The sequence below is a fragment of the Heptranchias perlo genome, chromosome 18 (assembly GCF_035084215.1).
Source record: "Heptranchias perlo isolate sHepPer1 chromosome 18, sHepPer1.hap1, whole genome shotgun sequence".
NCBI lineage: Eukaryota > Metazoa > Chordata > Chondrichthyes > Hexanchiformes > Hexanchidae > Heptranchias > Heptranchias perlo.
Window position 1 is genome coordinate 16,148,934 of NC_090342.1, and position 19,612 is coordinate 16,168,545.

Below are 19,612 nucleotides of genomic sequence, written 5' to 3' on the forward strand. Positions count from 1 at the left end.
CAAAAGGTTGAAAATATAAGCTTCTATGTGAAACCTTTCTTATGGTTAGTGCTGTCCTTAAAAACAGCTACATTTTTTGGGAGAATCTTATTACCGATGTTGCAATAACTCGACAGAACATACACTACAACTGCATCTTGCCTTGTTTCTGCACTTCCGCTCGCACCGTTTGCCTAGCAGCCGCCCCTCCCCGGCCTGTCAATCACATGATGTTCCCTGGAGGGGTGACGCAGGAGGAAGGAGACGCCATTAGACGAGAGGGCAGCTTGTTTACTGTTGCTGGTTGACTGTTGAGCCGCTGCCTGGTCACTTTCCACTTAATCATCTCGTTCCAGTCGCTTCCCACGGTCTCATGTGATTGTGTTTGTGATTTGCTCGGCTTAATTTCTCTGTGACAACTGAGGATAATGGCGAGTGCCGGCGCTGGAGGCGGTAAAACCTATTCGTTTAAAGTTGTCCTGCTCGGGGAAGGTTGTGTTGGAAAGACATCTATGGTGCTGAGATATTGTGAGAATAAATTCAACGAAAGGCACATCACCACGCTTCAGGTTCGTCATCTACTATTTTATTCTACGTAGTTTCATTCTCTTTCCCCCCTCCTCCCCTCCGGTTTTAATCATTGACTCAATAAAGGGGAACTGACGATTAATCCTCATAAGAGAAGGCCTTCTGCCAAAGGTCGACCTGAGAAAATGATCTTTTAATTTCCTATTGGAACACACACAAATATATTTAACTGCTGACCAACTGGCTGTAAGTACGTTGGTTGTGTGCGCGCCCGTGCTCCATTAAAAGACTACAAATATTTGTATTTACCAGGATATCTTTGCAAGAGAATAGTCGTTGAAAGTGCAGTAATCATTGACTTGGAAAAAAACATGTTTAGTCCCTCGTGGTTACATTGTAAGAAAGGGGTCATTATAATTCTTTAAACAAACACACAGGATCTATCTCATGAGTCGTTATCGCACTAAAATTTGGGGCACGCGTTATTGTAAAGTGGTGCTACATAGTCTTAATTTTGATCATTGAAGCATACCAAGTTTTGCTTCAGAGCTATTCTCTCAATCTTAAAATATCCCAAATAATATTGACATGCATTTTATTGTATTTGAATTTGTGAATCGTTGTAACGTTTTGCGTACAAGACTATCTTTCAAAGATGTATAAAATTCACTTATCAATAAATCATCCAAACTGTGACTTGAACGTCTAATGCGTTTGGGAGGGGGGGAAGAGTTTGATCTTAATTTGAAAAAAATATTATGGAACTTGGTATCTTGAAATGACTTAAAATCTTTGAACAATATTCAAGCATTAAAGTGACAATAATACTGGGATGTACAAAGGAACACATTTGGTTGTATTTCTAGAATACTGGTTATTGTTTTAAACAAATATCTTGACCTAATCTGTTCACACCATTACCATGCAACATACCAAATTTGATTCTGCAAATGGTTGTTTCAGAACTAATGTAGTCTGGAAAGAGAGCCAGGGGCATACAGAAACATAGGCAAAAGTTGTCAAATAAATCATTTCTCCAGTATTTTTGAATCTATTAGTGTAAATCTCGTTCATTTTAGGCACTTGCTTTGAATGTTGCTGCTAACATTGCTACATTTTAAATTGGAAGATGTGACCTGTTCTAGTAATATGTTTTCTGTTTAATGTTCAAATTTGATGCTAAAAATAAAACTTCCTGTTTTCTGTTGGTAATGACTTCATGATCTACTTCCGCAGGTGCCTTTGTCAGTTGTGCAGTTAAAGATTAAAACCCTTATTTTAAGTTGACGTATTTTAGAAGTATTGTGCAGAAGAAATAAATGTGCAGAAATTAATGCTCTTACTGGTTTACTCACTCACACCTAATTGATTAGAAATTTGTCGCACTTTTAGTGCAACTAAGCTAATGGTTGCCAATTCTTGTGTTTAGAGAAAAGGAAATTAATTTAATTGCTGTTATACCACTTTCACACGGATGCAAAGCAGTTTTGAATATTCACTGACACAGTAATCTTAAGTCCAAAGTCATATCAACAACCTGCTTCCCAAGCACTCTGAAGCCAAGAGGTATGAAACCACCTCCAGACTGCATGCACATAACTTTTGTTTTCATGAGCTAGAGTACAATCCACAGCTAATAATATAACTGATTTGTCTATTGCACATCATACACTGCAGGTCTGAGACCTGAACTTATTATGGGATCCCAATATTAGAAATAAATGGATTGTAGTACCTATTGGCCTACACTAGAATATATTAAATCCAATGCTGCATTCCACAAATAACAAATTTAGCAGCTGCTAACCCTTTTGGACGTGGCAGCCACTCCATTCTGTACTTGAGGACCAAATGGTTCTGCCAGTGGAGATCTAACTTGCATTTTACGAGTAAAGTTCTTTGGTTGATTCTTAAAGACATCCTTGAAAAGACACACCAACACCTCAACTGGGTCCACTCCAAAGCCAGTTTTATTTCTCTCTTTACAATTGGTAGACATTCTCTCTGCAGTGATTTTTTTTTCTGAGTCGAGCTGTTTTGCTGTCAGTGAATTGGGGGAAGTTTTCAATTCCGTTCAGTTCATTGTTAAAGATTGCACATCCTGAAACATCAATTGTGCCCCACTTTGTTTTAGTTAACCATTGTTCTGTTGTTTTGTCGTCTTTCAGTTTTGTTTTCTTTTGCTCCCTTTGTATAATAGTTTGTGCAACAAAAATCTTTAATTTGTAATTAAACAAGCTGTCTTTGGCCATTTTAGGCATCATTCTTGACCAAAAAACTAAATATTGGAGGCAAAAGAGTAAATATTGCAATTTGGGTAAGTACTCAAATTTGTTTATAAGTGCTTGTGACCAAGTTAACTTGACACGAGTTCAGTGTTGGTGCAAAATAGTTTCTGCTCCACACCGACACTAAACTTACATAATGTAAATCAGGTGTTAAGCATGCGTAAGTTAATTTTTTCTACCTTCATCCAAAACTTTTTTGATGTCAATGTAACGGGATTGTTTTGGTTGCAACTGCATATCCATTTTTTTCCTTTTTGTTTCAAGCTATTTGAGCAGGAATTAATTAATATTTATGCCTAGAATATAGATCTAATTGGATGGTTCCATTCCCACCTACCTGAACACAGCCAGTGCACCTCCAGCAATGGCTTCTCTTCCCTTCCCCAAACATTCACCTCCAGTATCCCCCAAGGATCTGTCCTTGGCCTCCTCTTCCTGCGAGCCTCAGCTTCAGCCAGCTCAAAGTTACGAAGACCAAAGCCATCATCTTTGACTCTCCTTTTCCAATAACTCTCTCTGTTTGAACCAGACAGTTCACAGTCTTGGCATCCTGTTCAATCTGAGTTGAACTTTAAATTTCACCAAGACTGCATACTTCCATTTTCAGAACATTGCATGTCTTTTTTTTACCTCAGTTTAAACCCTTATACATGCCTTTGTCATCACCAGCCTTGACTACTATAACATTTTCTCTGCTGACCTTCCTTCCTCCACAAACTCCAACCAGTCTAAAACACGGCCACATCTGTCCTTTCTTGTACTGACCTACACTGGCTCCCCATACTCCCAACATATTCAAAATTCCACCCCCCTAACCCTGCTACCTTCAGCACACCATTGGTGGCAGTGCCTTCAGTTGCCTTTGTCCTACTAATTGGAACTCTCTGCCTCTGCATTTCTCTCCACTTTTATAAGCCTCCTCAAAACCTATCACTTTGACCCAGCCTTTCATTACTGCTCTTAACCTCTTTAACTTCCTGGCTCAGCATCCATTTTTATTATGCCCATCTGTGAAGCACTTTGGGACTTTTTAATGTTAAAGGCACCATATAAATGCAAATTGTTGTAAGTTGTACTGGTTTGGAATTAAAACTGATTCTGAAAACAAACCTTTGTGTTATAAACAAGGATACAGCAGGTCAGGAGAGGTTCCATGCTTTGGGTCCGATTTATTACAGAGATTCCAATGGAGCCATATTAGTGTATGATATCACGGATGAAGACTCATTTCAGAAGGTGAGATCTCATAGAATTCATGTACAAAGATACAATTGAGACTTAAAGCTACATAGTTCCACAATTTTCCATATTCATACATATATAATTATCACCAAACTGAGATTATTGTGAAAGAGAAATGCATTGATGTTTTCCTTTTAGTTTTTAAGTTTTGAAAGTCTGTAGTCCTGATTAATTCTGACGTGAGAAGTATGCAAATCAGCTCATGTGGTCTTGTCCCAAAATGAAAAGAAAATGAGGACAGCCCCCAAGCATTCAGCCCATATAACAATTTTCTTGCACAATTAAAATAGCTTCTTTGGCATCCTTTCACAGCTTGCTATTAAAAGGATGGCTGATGTGTCTCTACTCATCGACTTATATAGTCTTTTATGTGGCCACAACAGTGACTCTAGAAGGTGTGGTATGAACAGCCTGTATCATAACTGAATTACCAATGAAAAAAAAAGCTGCGTAAATAATGCAAAAACTGAAGTATGTTTGATTTTAAAAATTACAGTGAATCTACAAATCTTTGATTGCTGGAGGTTGGAACAGTTTTCTTATCCCTTTGTCCTATGGTTGTATTCTTCTTGGAAGTAGGCAATAAAATTCCAGAAATTGTTCAGCCAATTGAATTTTTGTGTGTTGTATTTTGAAGATTTGGGATTCTTGAGTTCTCTTCCCTCCCCCTCCCCTTTCCAGGATCTGCAAAGATTTTTGTAAGACCTGATGGGATGACTGCTTTGCATACAAATTAAAAGCTCAGCAAAGGGAACTGCAAACTTCAAAACAGAAAGTCTCTTCCTTATACAGAGATTGTCCTGAAACAGCCTATAATTTTCTTTAAGAAAGCATGGATGCAAGTGTCTTATTTTTTAAAAAATGCATGCTGAAATATTGGATGGATGCTAAAACTGTATACTGAAATTTACAAAATCTGGATAATCTGATGCTTTGTTTTTAGGTGAAAAATTGGGTGAAAGAATTACGGAAAATGTTAGGAAATGATATTTCTTTATGTATAGTAGGTAAGTGTCTATTTTCTGTCAGAAAATAAATGATTGACACTTACATTTTGCTTTTGTTCTTGGGTTTAATAATGTTGTTGCAGAGTTTGATACCACTCTGAAATAATGTATTTGAATTATGCTCTTAAATTAACAAATGCATTGAAATGCTGTGGGCTCTACACAGCTTCCAGCAGATGATTTTAAAGTTTAACTTGACTCTGCATGGACCTTTTATGTGACTCATAATAGAAATTTCAGCAGACTTCTCAGATTAAGGTAAAATAAGCTGCGCTGTCACAGGGTTAAGCTTTGATATTGAATTAAAATCTTTTCCCCTCCAAATCCCCCCCACTCCCCCAGAGGAAAAAAAAGACTCCTACTGGAAGGATCTTATCCTGAATGTTCATGCCAAAAATATCCCATGTATATTCTTCACTTTAAAATGTTTCACTTCATTTTTTAAAGACACTTACTGGCCGTGCAGTTAATGGAGTAAAGATTGCTAGATCCCCTAAAATGATACATCATATTATCCAAACTTGGAAATGATGTGAAGATGCTAGCTCTGATCAGAAGGTTGGCCACTGAGTTATATGCTTTGTCTTTTAGGAATACATGAGGATGAGATTATCCTGGGGTATTTAAACTAAGAAAAGGGTAAAATATTTTTAGTTTTATTTTAAAGAAATATCTTTTTATGAACTTTTTAAAAACACCTTGTATTTTAAAACACTGCAAAAGAAGATTTCTTCTGTGTGCTATTTGTAGTGAAATTGAAAATACATTTTTATATATGCATTTATGATCTTGCTACAGATACTATGCAGAAGAAATCTTTCACCTATATGTCAAATGCCTTTTTATCACTTCAACAACATTTTAAAAGGGTGAGAAAGTACACTGTCCAGACAACAATGCAACCTTCTATACCATTCACCCACCCTGTTGTAACCTCTCAAGTTGCTTAAAATGTTAGTCACAAGGATAAAGGAAGTTTTTAAAGACTATCTTAATTAGTTTAATCAACTTTTTAAAAAAAAATCTCTCAAAGGAGTCAGAAAAATGAGCCGACTTTGATATCCGATTCGTGTAGAGGAATGACATGCCATATAAAATTGGTAACCAAATATTTTCAATCAAACATCTCCAGCATTGCTAGTATTTCATACAAAATACTTTCAAGTGGAAGAAAAATGCACTTTTTCCTCCAATTTAGCTTAATTTTCAACTGAAAACTATTATTCAGGCAAGTTTTATAGATATGTCTGAAACTTGGTTGGATAATAGTGATGCATCTGAAGTGAAGTTGAAAGATTAAAACAAATTTGATTTTTTTATTCGTTCATGGGATGTGGGCGTCGCTGGCAAGGCTGGCATTTATTGCCCATCCCTAATTGCCCTTGAGAAGGTGGTGGTGAGCCACCTTCCTGAACCGTGTGGTGAAGGTTCTCCCACAGTGCTGTTAGGAAGGGAGTTCCAGGATTTTGACCCAGCGACTATGAAGGAACGACGATATATTTCCAAGTCGGGATGGTGTGTGACTTGGAGGGGAATGTGCAGGTGGTGTTGTTCCCATGTACCTGCTGCTCTTGTCCTTCTAGTTGGTAGAGGTCGCGGGTTTGGGAGGTGCTGTCGAAGAAGCCTTAGCGAGTTGCTGCAATGCATCCTGTGGATGGTACACACTGCAGCCACAGTGCGCCAGTGGTGGAGGGAGTGAATGTTTAGGGTGGTGGATGGGGTGCCAATCAAGTGGGCTGCTTTGTCCTGGATGGTGTCGAGCTTCTCGAGTGTTGTTGGAGCTGCACTCATCCAGGCAAGTGGAGAGTATTCCATCACGCTCCTGACTTGTGCCTTGTCGATGATGGAAAGGCTTTGGGGAGTCAGGAGGTGAGTCACTCACTGCAGAATACCCAGCCTCTGACCTGCTCTCGTAGCCACAGTATTTATATGGCTGGTCCAGTTAAGTTTCTGGTCAATGGTGACCCCCAGGATGTTGATGGTGGGGGATTCAGCGATGGTAATGCCGTTGAATGTCAAGGGGAGGTGGTTAGGCTCTCTCTTGTTGGAGATGGTCCTTGTCCGGCGCGAATGTTACTTGCCACTTATGAGCCCAAGCCTGGATGTTGTCCAGGTCTTGCTGCATGCAAGCTCAGACTGCTTCATTATTTGAGGGGTTGCAAATGGAACTTAACACTGTGCAATTATCAGCGAACATCCCCATTTCTGACCTTATGATGGAGGGAAGATCATTGATGAAGTAGCTGAAGATGGTTGGGCCTAGGACACTGCCCTTTGGAACTCCTGCAGCAGTGTCCTGGGGCTGAGACGATTGGCCTCGAACAACCACTACCATCTTCCGTTATGCTAGATATGACTCCAGCCACTGGAGAGTTTTCCCCCTGATTCCCATTGACTTCAATTTTACCAGGGCTCCTTGGCGCCACACTCGGTCAAATGCTGCCTTGATGTCAAGGGCAGTCACTCTCACCTCACCTCACCTCTGGAATTCAGCGCTTTTGTCCATGTTTGGACCAAGGCTGTAATGAGGTCTGGAGCCGAGTGGTCCTGGGGGAACCCAAACTGAGCATTGGTGAGCAGGTTATTGGTGAGTAAGTGCCACTTGATAGCACTATCGACGACACCTTCCATCACTTTGCTGATGATTGAGCGTAGACTGATGGGGCGGTAATTGGCCGGATTGGATTTGTCCTGCATTTTGTGGACAGGACATACCTGGGCAATTTTCCACATTGTCGGTTAGATGCCAGTGTTGTAGCTGTACTGGAACAGCTTGGCTAGAGGCGCGGCTAGTTCTGGAGCACAAGTCTTCAGCACTACAGCCGGGATGTTGTCGGGGCCCATAGCCTTTGCTGTATCCAGTGCACTCAGCCGTTTCTTGATATCACGTGGAGTGAATCGAATTGGCGAGTGATATCACAATTGGTTCATCTTTCTGTGACTCCTTTTGGGTATTTTTTGTTAAGACGATTAAACTAATTAAGCTAGTTTTTTGTACTTAATCGTTGGGACTAACATTTTAAGTAATTTAACCTATTGAGAGTTACAAACTTCTAACTGCTATGCACAATTGTAAAAGTAAGTCAAATTTTAAGAATGGCAAGTTTTTTTTTTACTTTGGATTAGAGATGTGGTTACTTTTTAATGCTATAGTAATTCACTTTTCTATTTTATTCAAGTGAAGAGACAGTTCTGTCCTTATTTTTCCAGTAATTTGTCACAGTTATAATTTAGCATTGTTAAACAATGATATGACTATCATGAGTTCCAAATTACCAGTGCATGTGACTAATGTCTAAGTGTTAGAATTCTAACATGATCATGGGATTTGGATTTTGTAAAGTACAGAAGAAAAGTTCAGTTTATGAACTTCATCTGAATCACACGATGGTGATCAGCCCTCCAATAATAAAATTGTCACTAAAAGACTGAGGGGAGAGGTTAGCAATAATCTCTTCACACAGAGGATTGTTAGAATATGGAATGCTTTGCCACAGAGAATGATTGAGGCAGAGACCATTGCATCTTTTAAGGGAAAAGTGGCTAAATATTCGAAGCAGAAGAAAATATTGAGCTCTGGGCAGAAAGCAAGGCAGTGGGATTAGGTTCGAATTGTTCTTACAAAGAGCCGGCACAGACGTGATGGAACAAATGTAAACTTCTGTCGTCTGAGATCTGGGAAATACAGTATTGGTACAAAAAACCTTGTCTGCCATACTCTATCTGTTAATCTGTTTTCAATGATGAAAGTTTGAATTCTCATGCAACTGATTTAAGAATGAATCAAGATTGTTAGAAGTTTCAAATATGTTTATGGTTGTTGAACTTCCTAAACATCTCTATTGTCTCAATTTTGTTTCTAGTTCTTGCATATGTAAGTATCTGGGCTTTTAATGATACAAATATACATAGGTGCTGTACTCCAGATATTTGATTAGTAAGTAAGACCACTGATTTTTGGTTTTCACTGAAAAACTGATGGGATCATGGAATGGTAGAAATCCCAGAATCCTATGTATTAAACAGAATTTGATCCTTGATTAAAAATCATTGGCCATGATTATAGAGAATAGTGGATCCTTTGTGTACTATAAACAATTAGAAGGCATTGCATCTATGATACTAATATGCTTTTGTGATTTTGTTTTAAACAACAGGTAATAAATTAGATCTTGAAAAGGATCGGCATGTATCAGTTGAAGAGGCAGAGGTGTAAGGGCACAATAAATTCTATTATTTCCTTAATTACATAAACTTTTTTGGGGACTTTCATTGAAGAAAACATTCTAAATATTTTGACTTAAACTGACTTGTATTTGTACAGGTACGCTGAATCAGTTGGAGCAAAACACTTTCATACATCAGCCAAGCTGAACAAGGGAATTGAAGAACTATTTCTTGATCTTTGTAAAAGTGGGTGAAATTTTGCTTGTTACTTACTTGACATGATGTAGTGGATGTTAAAGTTTGGTAAAATGTTAATATTCCATTTGACTGTTCTGAGTAATAAAGGATTCTTCAACATTCCAAATTAACTTTTTTCCATATATCGTCTCCAAGAATTCAAATGTCTGTTGCAAAGTAGAAGCACTTCTTTATTCCTATAGGTATAAATTTAATTGGATTGTTAGTTTTGGTGCAGACATGTTACTAGAGTCCTTTTAAAAAAGAAATGTAGCTTTAATTTCAGATTTTTAACACTATTATTAGCCATATAGAAATTTTAAATGGTTGCAACCCTTTTCTAACATAGTAGTAAATTTCTGACCTCTTGGACATTTTGACAGTTTCCATTAAATGTTTCCCGTCTATGAACTTCACTGTTCAATCCACTTCGCCTCATTCTCCTGTCCTTTTTAGATTTTTCTTTTTCATATATTCATCGACTTCCCTTTTAAAAGCTAATATGGATTCTGCATCCACCACTATTTCTAGTAGGGTGTTTGTGTGGGAAAAAAAATTCTCCAAACCACTCTGTTCGTTCTTTTGGTGGTGATCTTAAATTTATACCCTCCTAGTTATAGAAAGTGTTTTTTTTTCTAATTCACCTGATCAAAACCTCTCCTAATTTTGAACACCTATGTCTAATATCCTCTTAACTTGCTCTAATGATAAAGCCCCAGTTTCTGTAGTCTCTTCTCTTAACTAAGGTCTCAAATGCTTGGTATCATCTTAGTGCAGAAGTGATTCACTTTCTCTATGGCTTTCACATCTTTTCTAAAGTGAAGTGCCAAAACTGTATACCATATTCTAACCTGTGATTTTTAGAGGTTTAGCATTTCCTCTTCGCTTTTGTACTGAGTGAGTTTTATTTTTGTTCCATATTTAGGAATGATAGAAACAGCTCAAGCAGAAGAAAGGGCAAAAGGTAATGGCAATGGTCAATCTCCAAGCACAAGGCGGGGTGTACAGATAGTTGATGATGAACCCCAACAACAGAGTGGAGTATGCTGTTCTTAACTGACCAAAACTGTTGAGCTTCATTTTTGAAATGAAGACTGCCATGTACCACGTCACATTTCTTATGTCAACCGAATGTTAAGTGTTTTAAAATAAAACTCATCTTTAAAGGACTAAAAGTGCTAAACAAAGTGGAATGTGTGACCAGAAAATTTTGTTTTTTCTCTTTTACACTTGTCTGGACAGAAACTATCTATGGCCTTTGTCATGAGCCTTATTTAGAATTGTCTTTTTTTAATTGAAAAGCTGTATAATTTGCATGTAGCATCTTAGTATGTAGAAGCTCCAGTTATATTGTCCTTTTAAAATCAGATCTCTATTATTTAATAACTTATGTAAGTGTTGAATATTACACATTTGACTATTTTTGAACATAGCTACTAAATGTGCAAATTCAGTCAGATTATTTTATAGTTTGAGCAGGGTTTTGCACAAGGCTCTCCCTATTATGCGTGCGTTCCATTCTGTTCCTTAATATGGTGAAAATATGCATAGCAAATTTCATATTAAATATTTTATCCACTTTACAAGTATATTGTACATGTTATAAACTTTCAGTGTTTTCAAGAGCTTGTATGAATGGGGATCAAAAGCATTTAAATAATGTTCCTGTCAAAGTACACTCATTTTCTCTAAACTAAATTTGAAATAAAGGGGGTGAATTGGTCTTAGGCGGTAACGCAACAGGCAATAACGAATTGGGAGCCCGTTTTGCACACCACCTGAAGACCAAATTGACCCCCAAACGTTTTCGGAGGTGAAGTTAGGCTTGAGCTGGATCATAAAGGTCTGAAGAAATGTACAATTTGTTAATTGTTTTATGTGCGCAGTGTCTGTGGGGAGAAACTTAAAGTGGGAATGTTTTATTTGATTATAGTTTAAAAGTGCAAGTGCAAAATTTCTTATTTGTAAATCTAAATCAATGTAATAAATGCACTAAGGAGTCATCTGTGTTATAAACACTGCTGGGTGTTTCCTTAACTTGGTTTCCTTGCATAGTTTATCATGTTAAGGGAACTGTGATGTATCTTGACCCATTTTGAGCAAATGGATGTTGAATGTAACATATCTGCACTTATAAGGTAGGTTGTGATTGGTCTGAACTGATCTTAAACTAACTGCATTGAGGTTAAGCATTTTGCTACCAAATGATCTTTGTAGTGAACATATATGTACTGCATTACTTTTTTGGGTAGATATGCCTAAGAACTGTGAAACCATCTTATTTGCCTAAAGCTGATCATAGAATGATCAGGTTTAACATAATGGGGACTCAATTAAACCTAAGAATATGAGCCAGGTTCGTAACTTTAAAGGGCTAAATTCAAAGAGATGAGGGAAGATTTAAGACAAATGGATTGGAGAGGGATATTTAACAACATGTAAGTGGAAAACAAATGGAACATTTTTTAAAGAATAATGCTGGACATGCAAGACAAGTAAATACATAAGATCAGCAAGCTCAGACTAAACAAACATGATCCTGAATGGATTAACAAACAAATTAAAATGGAAATAAAGAAAAATGACCTCCACAAATTCTCCAGCAAGGAGAAGGGGCCTACTGAAATGAATACAAGGTCACACATTAAACAAGTTAAAAGGGTGATCAGAGGGGCCAAAGGAGACCTAGAAAAAAATCATAGCTGCATAGACAAATCATAACCATAAAACATTAATTTAATATAATAGCAAGAGGACTGGCAGAGAATAGGTGAAGACATTAAAAGGTGCAATAGGCTTGAAACTCAGGATGGATGTGTAAATACAATTACATCATCCAAGTAGTCCCAGGGCAAGATAAAAGCAATATTTCTCCAGGAAATCAAAAAGTATCAAGGCAAAATTCAGGACTTGGATATAAATGAGATGAAAGTCCCAGACAAGCTGAAAGGACTTAAAACAAATAAATCCCATGGGCTATGTGGTATTTATCCCCCGAGTATTGGGAGACTTGCGAGGCACTGACGATCACTATGGGAAGTCAATGAACACTGCAGAGGTACCACTTGATTGGAAAATGGCTAATGTGGTATGCATGCCCGTGTTTAAAAAGGGTAACAAACACACGGGCAACTACCGACCCATTGGTCTTCAATTCCATGTAACAATGGAATTGATTATCAGGACTCAACTTGAGGATTATATATACAATAACAACCTAGTAAACAGCAAGCAACATGACTTTAGACTGAGAAGATCCTGTCTGAGGAAATGACAACTCAAGTTGACTGATGTAAACCCTATGATGTGTACTTACAAAAGACATTTGATAGAGTTCTACCCAAAAAGTGACTAAGCTCAAAGCTGTAAGAATTAAGGGCAAAACTTGGGCATAGATAAGAAATTGGCTGAAGAGTAGAAAATAGAAGGCATTGGTTTGAGGTAATGTCAAAGGGGTTGGGGGTGGGGGGGTGGGGGGAGTACAAGAGTAGGATGCCCAGGGCTCAGTATTGGGGCCACCCTGTTTTCTTATTTACATTATGACTTGGATTCTGAAACTCCATACAAAGCGGTTAAATTTGCAGATGATACTAAACTCAATGGGGCAGAAGGATCGAAGGAGGCGACCCAGAAATTACATAATGAACTAAACAAAATATGTGAGTAGATGGAATAAAGGCAGATGAAATTTAATGCGGACAAGTGTAAAGTATTGCACATAGGAAAGAAAAATGAATGACACGGGTATTCCATGAATGTTGAAATAGCTAAGGATGAGGTTGAAAAAGACCTAGGAGTCCAATGCAGAGCAGCAATCAAAGTCAATAGAACGTTGAACTACATAGGGCAAGTTGGGTACAGTGCTCTGGTTAGACCACACCTTGGGTACTGTGTCTGGTTCCGGAGGCCATGAAACAAGGAAGACATTCAAGTACTGGAGGCTGTTCCCTAGTTTCAGAAGTCTTGAGTTAGGCAAGACTGGAGAGACTTGGACTTTTCAGCTTGGAAAGGAGGTGTATAGAAAAGGTTAATCTGGAACTAAGTGGGAGTAGGATAAGGGGACACAGGTTCAGATCAGTAAAAGGTAAGTCTGCTTACAGGAAGTTTTGCAAAAATGTGCATTCAGTACTTCAGTTTTTTGAATTTGGTTAAACCTGCAACTTAAAGATACGCCCCACATGTTTTCATACGTTGCTTTTGAATTATGAACTTTTGTGGGACAGGTCAGCTTTTTTGAAGCTGTTCAGCTTTTGCTAATTTTTCAGGTTTACAATTATGACAGCTGATGAATATTTATCCATTATACCATTAACTCCTAACCGCCTGCATTCCACAACCAACAGCATAACCCTAAATTTGGAAATCAGTAAATATTAATGCAGAATGTTTTATCAGGAGATTAAATTGCTGAAACATAATCATGTACATATTTTAATACATTCTTAAATGACAGGATACCTTGTGGAATGAGTGGCGTTTAAAATAATTGAGGAAATTTACACAGTACAGATAGAATGCTCTTCCCTCTAGTTGAATCCACGATAACGAGTCATAAACTTCAAATAATTTTTAAAAATTTGTTCAGCGATGTGGATGATGCTGGCAATGCTGCATTTACTACCCATCCCTAAGAAGGTTGTAGCAGACCTTTTCCTGAACTGCTGCAGTCCTGATATCGATGGTGTTATACCACAATGGTATATAGGCAATTCCAGGATTTTGACACAATTACAATGGAGAAATGGTCCAATACGCCCAAGACAGGATGGTGTGTGACTTGGAGGAAAACTTGAAGTGGTAAGATTCCTAAGATCTTAATCTTGTCTGTCTTGTGGTAGAACTCACAGGGCTGGGAGGTGTTTTGAAGTAAGCTTGATGAGTTGCTACAGTGCATTGCAGATTGTACCTACTGCAGCCATAGTATGTTGGTGGTAGAGGGGGCAGAGTCCAGTGGCAGAGGTGCCAATCAAGTGGATGTTCTACCCTGATCGTGTTGAGCTTCTTCAGTATTGCAGCAGCACTCACTCATCCAAGAAAATGGCATGTGTTCCATCACATACCTGAGCCTTGTAGATGGTGGAGAGGCTTTAAGGGGGCAGGAGGTGAGCCATTCATGACAGAGTGCCCTGCTCTTGGAGCCGTGTTGTTGATATGGATGGTCCATATGGCTGGTCAATGCTGACCCCGAGGATGATGTTGATGACACTGTTGAAGATCAGGAGGAAAGAGCTGCACTTTCTCTTGTTTGAAAGGGTCATTACCTGGCACATATGTGGCACGAGACTTACCTGCACTTGTTAGCCCAAGCCTGGATGTTGTTCAAATCTTGCTGTTGCTGGCATAGCCTTCTTCATTATCAGATGAGTTGTGAATATAGCTGAGCACTGTGGAATTGTCAGTGAACAGCATCAGTCCTTTCTTCATGACGGAGGGAAAATCATTGATGAAGCAGCTGAAGATGATTGGGCTGAGGACGCTGCCCTGAGGAACTCTGGCTAACGTTGTCCTGGCGCTGCGATGATTGGCCTCCAAAAACTATGGCCAACTTCCATTGCGCGAGGTATGATTCCTGCCACTGGGGATTTTCTCTTGACCCCCCACATACTAGGCCTCCTTGGTAACATAATTGGTCTAATGTTGCCTTGATATCAACAGCAGTTATTCTCACTTCTCTGGCATTCAGCTCTTGTGTGTATGCCTAGGTCAAGGCTGTGATGACTTCTGGAAGTGATGGGCTCTGATTATTAACCAGGACCAACATGCAATGGAAGTTGGGATGTTCAATGTTGCTGGAAAACATTTGGGTCATGGGCTGACTTGTCAAGATGCTGGTCATGTGATGAAGGGCTACTGCCAATTTGGAGTGACAAATCACGTCTGTGGGGTGAGTAAACAGGCCAAGGTGCTCAGCCGCAAGAAGGATATTGCTGACCAGGAAGCCTGGGACTGATACTGTGTGACTACCAACAGGGCAGACTGATGGCATATTATATGGCCAATGATTTCCTTGCCTCTAAGCTGAGGTTATAAACACCTGCTACTCACTCATCCTCCAAGAAGGACAATAAGGTAACTGCAAGGGAAAAGAGAGCCTTTGAGATCCTCTTACTGCAGTTATACAGGGCCTCGGTGAGACCATACCTGGAGTATTCTGTGCAGTTTTGGTCTCCTTACCTAAGAAAGGATATACTTGCCATAGAGGGAGTTCAGCGAAGGTTCACCATACTGATTTCTGGGATGGCAGGACTGTGGTATGAGGACAGATTGGGTCGACTCGGCCTGTATTCACTCAAGTTTAGAAGAATGAGAGGGGATCTCATTGAAACAAATAAAATTCTGACAGAGCTAGACAGACTGGATGCAGGGAGGATGTTTCCTCTGGCTGGGGGGGTCCTGAACGAGGGGTCACAGTCTCAGGATACGGGGTAGGACATTTAGGACTGAGATGAGGAGAAATTTCTTCACTCAGAGGGTGGTGAACCTGTGGAATTCTCTACCACAGAAGGCTGTGGATGCCAGGTCACTGAATATATTTAAGAAGGAGCTAGATAGATTTCTGGACACAAAAGGCATCAAAGGGTATGAGGAGAGAGCAGGAATATGGTATTGAGATAGAGAATCAGCCATGATCATATTGAATGGCGGAGCAGGCTCAAAGGGCCAAATGGCCTACTCCTGCTATTTTCTATGTTTGAGATGGGCTATGCAACGGATTGAATGGGACTCTGGCTTTTCTTCAGTGATTGGAAGGTCCCAGTGCACATTAATCTTGTCTGATGTGTGTCCAATAAGTTTTTCTTCATGGCTCAGACATGCAAAAGACCTGCTTCTAGTCCATGTGCATTATCCAGGACTAAGTTGGCAAAAATGTACAGATCAAGCACTCCCACCTACATCAACTTGCCATCGAGTATCCTGGAGGAGATTCAGCCTCATCAAGGCCTCTTTGCCAAAGCCCTTCACATGAGAACCTGTTGGGCAAAAGCAAAGGGGCTTTAAAATGAACTTGAAATATCTTTGAAATGATCAAGAGCTACTGCAAAGGTAGATTCTAATACAGTGCATTATGTCAGGAAGACAATGAGGAGGATCACTGGGTTGTGTTCATCTCCCTGGGCAATTATACAAAAATGATCCTAAATCATTGTCTGTTGTCCTCCTGAGGTCAAAAGGGTTCCTTTCAGCTAGTGCCAATGGCTGACAAGTCTGGTGCTCTCCAACAAACAGGTGAGGTTATCTTTGAGGGCTAGACAGAGTCCCACAGTGAAATAGCATCAGATACAAAAGGCTGCATTAAGGACCCATCGTGAAGGTTGGAAAACTGGCGATGTGTCCTGCACAGATAGAAAGCATTAAAAAATCAGTTCAATGGGGGGAGATCAAATCTATACTGTGTTGCCTAGCTAATGGTAAGGCAGGAATCATTTTTCATACTGAATTCCTAAAGGTTTTTCTAGGTGAGAGAACACTAATAATCTTGGAGAACAGTGCCAGAAACCACTGACTTGTCTTGTTGATGTCCTTTTGAGGCTGGTGAATAGGATTCTGTTTGAGGCATACATATTATGTGTATTTCAGAATGCAGTTGTAGTTTCGAACCACAAAAAGGGATCCTATTGAGTGTAAAAACTATTGAAGAATTTTGCTGATATCAGTGGCTCTTAAAATGGTTTTTGGGTTGTTGTGGCCTGTATATTGAAGGTTCTAAAATAATCAGAGGACAGGCTGAGCTTTGTCTTCATGAAGAATGTGTAAGATCGCAGCAAATTATAAGGTTCAAGGGAACCAACTTATATTTCTTTCATTGATTTTTGAAAGGTTTTTGACGTAGTGCCTCACGAGGCCATCGTGGAGAAGCTATAAATTTGGAGATTATGTGTCTAAATTATGTATTTTATTCAGTTTGTGTCCTCCAGCTCCAAGAGCAGAGTAGAGATCAAGTAAATCAATTTATTTTGAACAAGGAGTGAGAAAAGGTTGCCCACTGTTACCCATCCTATAATATTTTCATCAATGATGTGTTGGATGGCATTGTAAGGGATGGACTTAGAATATCTGTTGAAGACATTTATGAGATATTGCGGCACTCCTTTTCACAGATGATATAGAGTTGTTGACAGACTTAACTGGGGATTTAATGCACTGTACCCATCATCGAGAACAATGGTAGAACTGGGGGATAGCGGGGTGGTGTTTGATAACGCTCCTGTGAAGCGCCTTGGGACGTACGTAAAAGGTGCTATCTAAATGCAAGTTGTTGTTGTGGCTCCAAATCCAGCATTATGCTTTACATGGCTCAAAAGGGGATCTTGAAGGCATTGATTGGAGGGTACAAGTGGCATTTGTTCCGATTGTTGATTCACATTAGTACCTGGTGTACTGGTAGATGTCAAACTTCAGACTGGATACAGTTCTTCGGGACTATGCTGAGAAGTGGTTAGTGCACTTCAGTTTTTCTTCAAGGATATCAAAGTCCAAATGCAAATTAAGCTTAAGGTGTATAAGATATGTGTCCAAACAGCTGTTTGTGATTCAGAACTCCCAGCCATGCAACAGAAGAGTTTCCCTTGGCCCACGTAATGGATCCAGGACCAATCTGTGAGGTGGATTTGTGGCAAAAAGGGGAAGCAGCTACAGGGATGAAAAGCTCTTGCATACATCAATCGAGATGTACCTTGAAGGGAAGTAGGCCTCAGGGCGGGTGCTCTTTTGTCAAAGCACTTCACAAAGACAAGGATTTATCAATTAGTGATGAGTTAGCCTGGTAAGTGGCTTGGACTTAGATGTCCAGAATATCAAGGTGGCCGGTATTGCAAAAGCTGCTCTTTGTAAGTTCTTCCATGATGCTAAATCAAATAACTGATAAACAAACTCTGAGACCTGGATGATTGATAAGCAAGGCTTCTTTGGGGTCAAGATGGCTGCAAGATGATACATTGCAATGGAAGATCTGCACAAAGTCAATGCACTGTGGCAGACTTGGTAATTCAATACCTGAACCAGGCAGGTCCACAGTACTCCATGACAATATTGATGATTGAACAGCTAGCCCGGCTGACTATTGAAACCTACAGTGGTAGACCTGTCAGTGGAGGCTAACATTCTTCCCACTTGTCTTCAGATAAGCCTGCAAGCCAATGCTCTAACTGGCAGGATCCTAGCTGAATAAATAGCAGGAATCTTACTAGCTGCAGAGTGTTGACTAAATACATTTCAGCAGTATCCCTGTGCACATTTGGGGGCATCCCCAGCCAACTTGCATCCAAGCTTTTGGACATTGTGCCCCTATAGGCTAAGAATGTGCTATCTGCATGTGGGCAATCAGAATTTGTACTTTTAAGTATCTCAGTAGCTTGGTTTAGGGACTCTTAAACATGACTATGGATTTCTACACATTTCAGACACTGAGCTGACCAGAAAAAAAAACCGAATAGAAGGGCAGAAGAGGTTGGATAGATAAGCGGAAGCGCGCCAACTGCCACTCCTGTGTTTCTTATTGCAGACTCCACGGTCTGGGGCCCTTACAGTGCCACTGACATTGCTGTTCACGGTAATGGGGGCAGTGTCGCTGTCGCTGTCGCCGCGGCCGCTCTCTCGCTGCACAGCACCGCGCATCCCATCTTGTCTCTTCCTGTGTGGTTAGATATTCTTCGCTAAGCAGATGGAACGCGATGCGCGCGCAGCCCAACTGTTTTCCTTCCTGAAGCACGTGAGTGGCTCTACGTCATGACAAACAGCATCATGGCGGCGGTGAAGGTAGAATGATTGTGTTTCACTTGTTTCTCCGATCCTTTCATTAAACGGCTTCTTCGCTTTGTAACCGACGGTCCTCCGTTCCCATCATTATTTTTTTTTTTGCGGAAGTGTCCGCGCTGTTTTGGTTAGTGAGTGTGGGGGTGGGGCAAGGGACTTAAAAAGAACCCGAAAGGAGCATGACATAGGAAGCTGGACTGTGTTGTGTTGACAGCTTGTCAGTGGGGGAAATGCCACGAGTGCAGCACCTGCTGGCATTGTCGCTGGTTCGAGCTGAAGACTGGCACTCAGTTATGCCAGTCGTTTACTTCAGTCGTTCTCAATGCTCCTCCTGTAACCAGAGCGGGACCTGTTTGTCATATTGATGGAGGAATGGAGCTGGAGGATTTCCTCCCAGTGAGCTATTCATTC

At 39.9% G+C, this 19,612-nt stretch overlaps 2 protein-coding genes across 2 annotated transcripts in view; both read left to right on the forward strand.

Annotated features, from left to right (window-relative positions):
* The first annotated feature begins 208 nt into the window (after positions 1 to 208).
* Positions 209 to 11,466, forward strand: LOC137334624 (ras-related protein Rab-21). The gene is made up of 7 exons (XM_067999443.1): positions 209 to 548; positions 2,765 to 2,824; positions 3,924 to 4,031; positions 4,981 to 5,044; positions 9,202 to 9,256; positions 9,369 to 9,457; positions 10,374 to 11,466. The coding sequence occupies exons 1-7, from the start codon at positions 408 to 410 to the stop codon at positions 10,502 to 10,504; spliced, it is 648 nt and encodes a 215-aa protein (XP_067855544.1). The 5' UTR covers positions 209 to 407; the 3' UTR covers positions 10,505 to 11,466.
* Positions 11,467 to 19,157: 7,691 nt separating this feature from the next.
* Positions 19,158 to 19,612, forward strand: part of tbc1d15 (TBC1 domain family, member 15) — a 60,774-nt gene continuing 60,319 nt past the window's right edge. The window contains exon 1 of the mRNA XM_067999444.1: positions 19,158 to 19,204. Within this exon, the coding sequence (XP_067855545.1) occupies positions 19,175 to 19,204 (30 nt within the window). The 5' untranslated portion in view covers positions 19,158 to 19,174. The remainder of the gene's footprint in view (positions 19,205 to 19,612) is intronic.